The 1,408-nt window shown below is 35.8% G+C and overlaps 2 protein-coding genes across 2 annotated transcripts in view; both read left to right on the top strand.

Annotated features, from left to right (window-relative positions):
• Positions 1–1,408, top strand: part of LOC118740680 (pachytene checkpoint protein 2 homolog) — a 3,282-nt gene that overhangs the window by 1,640 nt on the left and 234 nt on the right. The gene's annotated exons all lie outside the window — the stretch shown is intronic.
• On the top strand, positions 285–1,023 carry LOC118740686. Its single transcript, XM_036472326.1, has 2 exons — positions 285–490; positions 589–1,023. The coding sequence occupies exons 1-2, from the start codon at positions 391–393 to the stop codon at positions 957–959; spliced, it is 471 nt and encodes a 156-aa protein (XP_036328219.1). The 5' UTR covers positions 285–390; the 3' UTR covers positions 960–1,023.

Below are 1,408 nucleotides of genomic sequence, written 5' to 3' on the forward strand. Positions count from 1 at the left end.
TGTCAAAATCGTTCAACTTTTTTCCTTAATGCGATTCTAACGGGCTACTCTCCTGCCCGCGTGATCTTGTCTTTTTGGTTCATGGGTTATAGGCGGCATACACGGTGTGCAGTGTTACTAAAGAACGTAGATAATCTATCTACGTTCTTTATCTACATCAGGAGTTTTAAAAATTGGCTAAATTGGCGTTTCCACTCTGCCCCGAAATTGATTGTTGAAATTGCGCAATCTGGCCGATGTGGAAACGCCCTTTTAGGAAATTTTTAAAACTCTTGTTGTAGCTGTGTTTCGAGCGCTTATTGAATTCACCATTGTGAACATATTTTGGCAGATAACGTTCTCTCAGATGTTTTTGTAAATAAAGTAAATTAATAAAATTTTTGTATAAAAATGTCTAATTTACTACGCTTCGTAGGCCAAACCATTTGCCGCAAAGTAGCTCAAACAAATCGCAGCATAACAACCACCGCTCCGCTTTTGATAAAAGAAAGTAAGTAATGAGTACGCAATTTACTACTTTAGGGTTCTTGTTTCATAACTTTTTCATTTCCTGCTTTACTATTAACATTTAATTACATTAAATTGTAGTTCAGGAGAAAATAGAGAAAAATGCACTTGTTCTACAGGCTGTCACATTACCCTCACCACGTGCTGAACGTATGGTAAAAGAAGCTTGTGGCACAGGCTTCTGTCCGGAGTGCACACTTGGCTTGGATATCAAACATACAGATGTGCTTATATTGTCCCAATATGTGCGCTCCGATGGCTGTATGCTACCGCGACGTATTACAGGATTATGTCACAGGCAGCAGAAGCGTATTGGCACATTGGTCACTATGGCTCAGAAGGCGGGCTTAATGCCTAATTTGGCGCCGGCATGGAGTAAAAAGGATCCAAAGAAACGTTTCGGTTGGCGAAAATTTAACAAATATTACCTTGAGGAGACTATAAAATACTAAATTTAAGTTTAGCTTTATTAATGTACGTTTTTGATTGTGTTATTAAATTTGATGAAAAAATGCATGCGCTTTCAGTTTTTTTGATATGAACTGGACTGAAGATATACGGTCAGGACCTGTGACTTATTTTCAAAGGAGCACAACTTATCAAAACAGACTAAACATTTGTGGCTTTAGTACCATAGTATCTACCAGTTACTTAATGAATGTATAACTTTTTAGAAAATCTCGCACATAAATAGATTGAGTAGTTTTTATTTTATAGCAACCACGACATAATGATGTAAAAAATGGTATTTTAAAGCAAAAGTTGGAATAACTGTATGACTATAAGCAGTGCCATAATTTAGTTCTAAAATTATAAAAATGAAAAACAAATGAGTAAAAAAATTGTATCAATGCTTTTTTAGTTCTTCATCAGCTTTTGATCGCAATGATGTTGTTCAAGT

This window comes from Rhagoletis pomonella, unplaced genomic scaffold (genome assembly GCF_013731165.1).
Source record: "Rhagoletis pomonella isolate Grant_MI unplaced genomic scaffold, Rhpom_1.0 Rhpom_scaffold_00001, whole genome shotgun sequence".
Taxonomy (NCBI): domain Eukaryota; kingdom Metazoa; phylum Arthropoda; class Insecta; order Diptera; family Tephritidae; genus Rhagoletis; species Rhagoletis pomonella.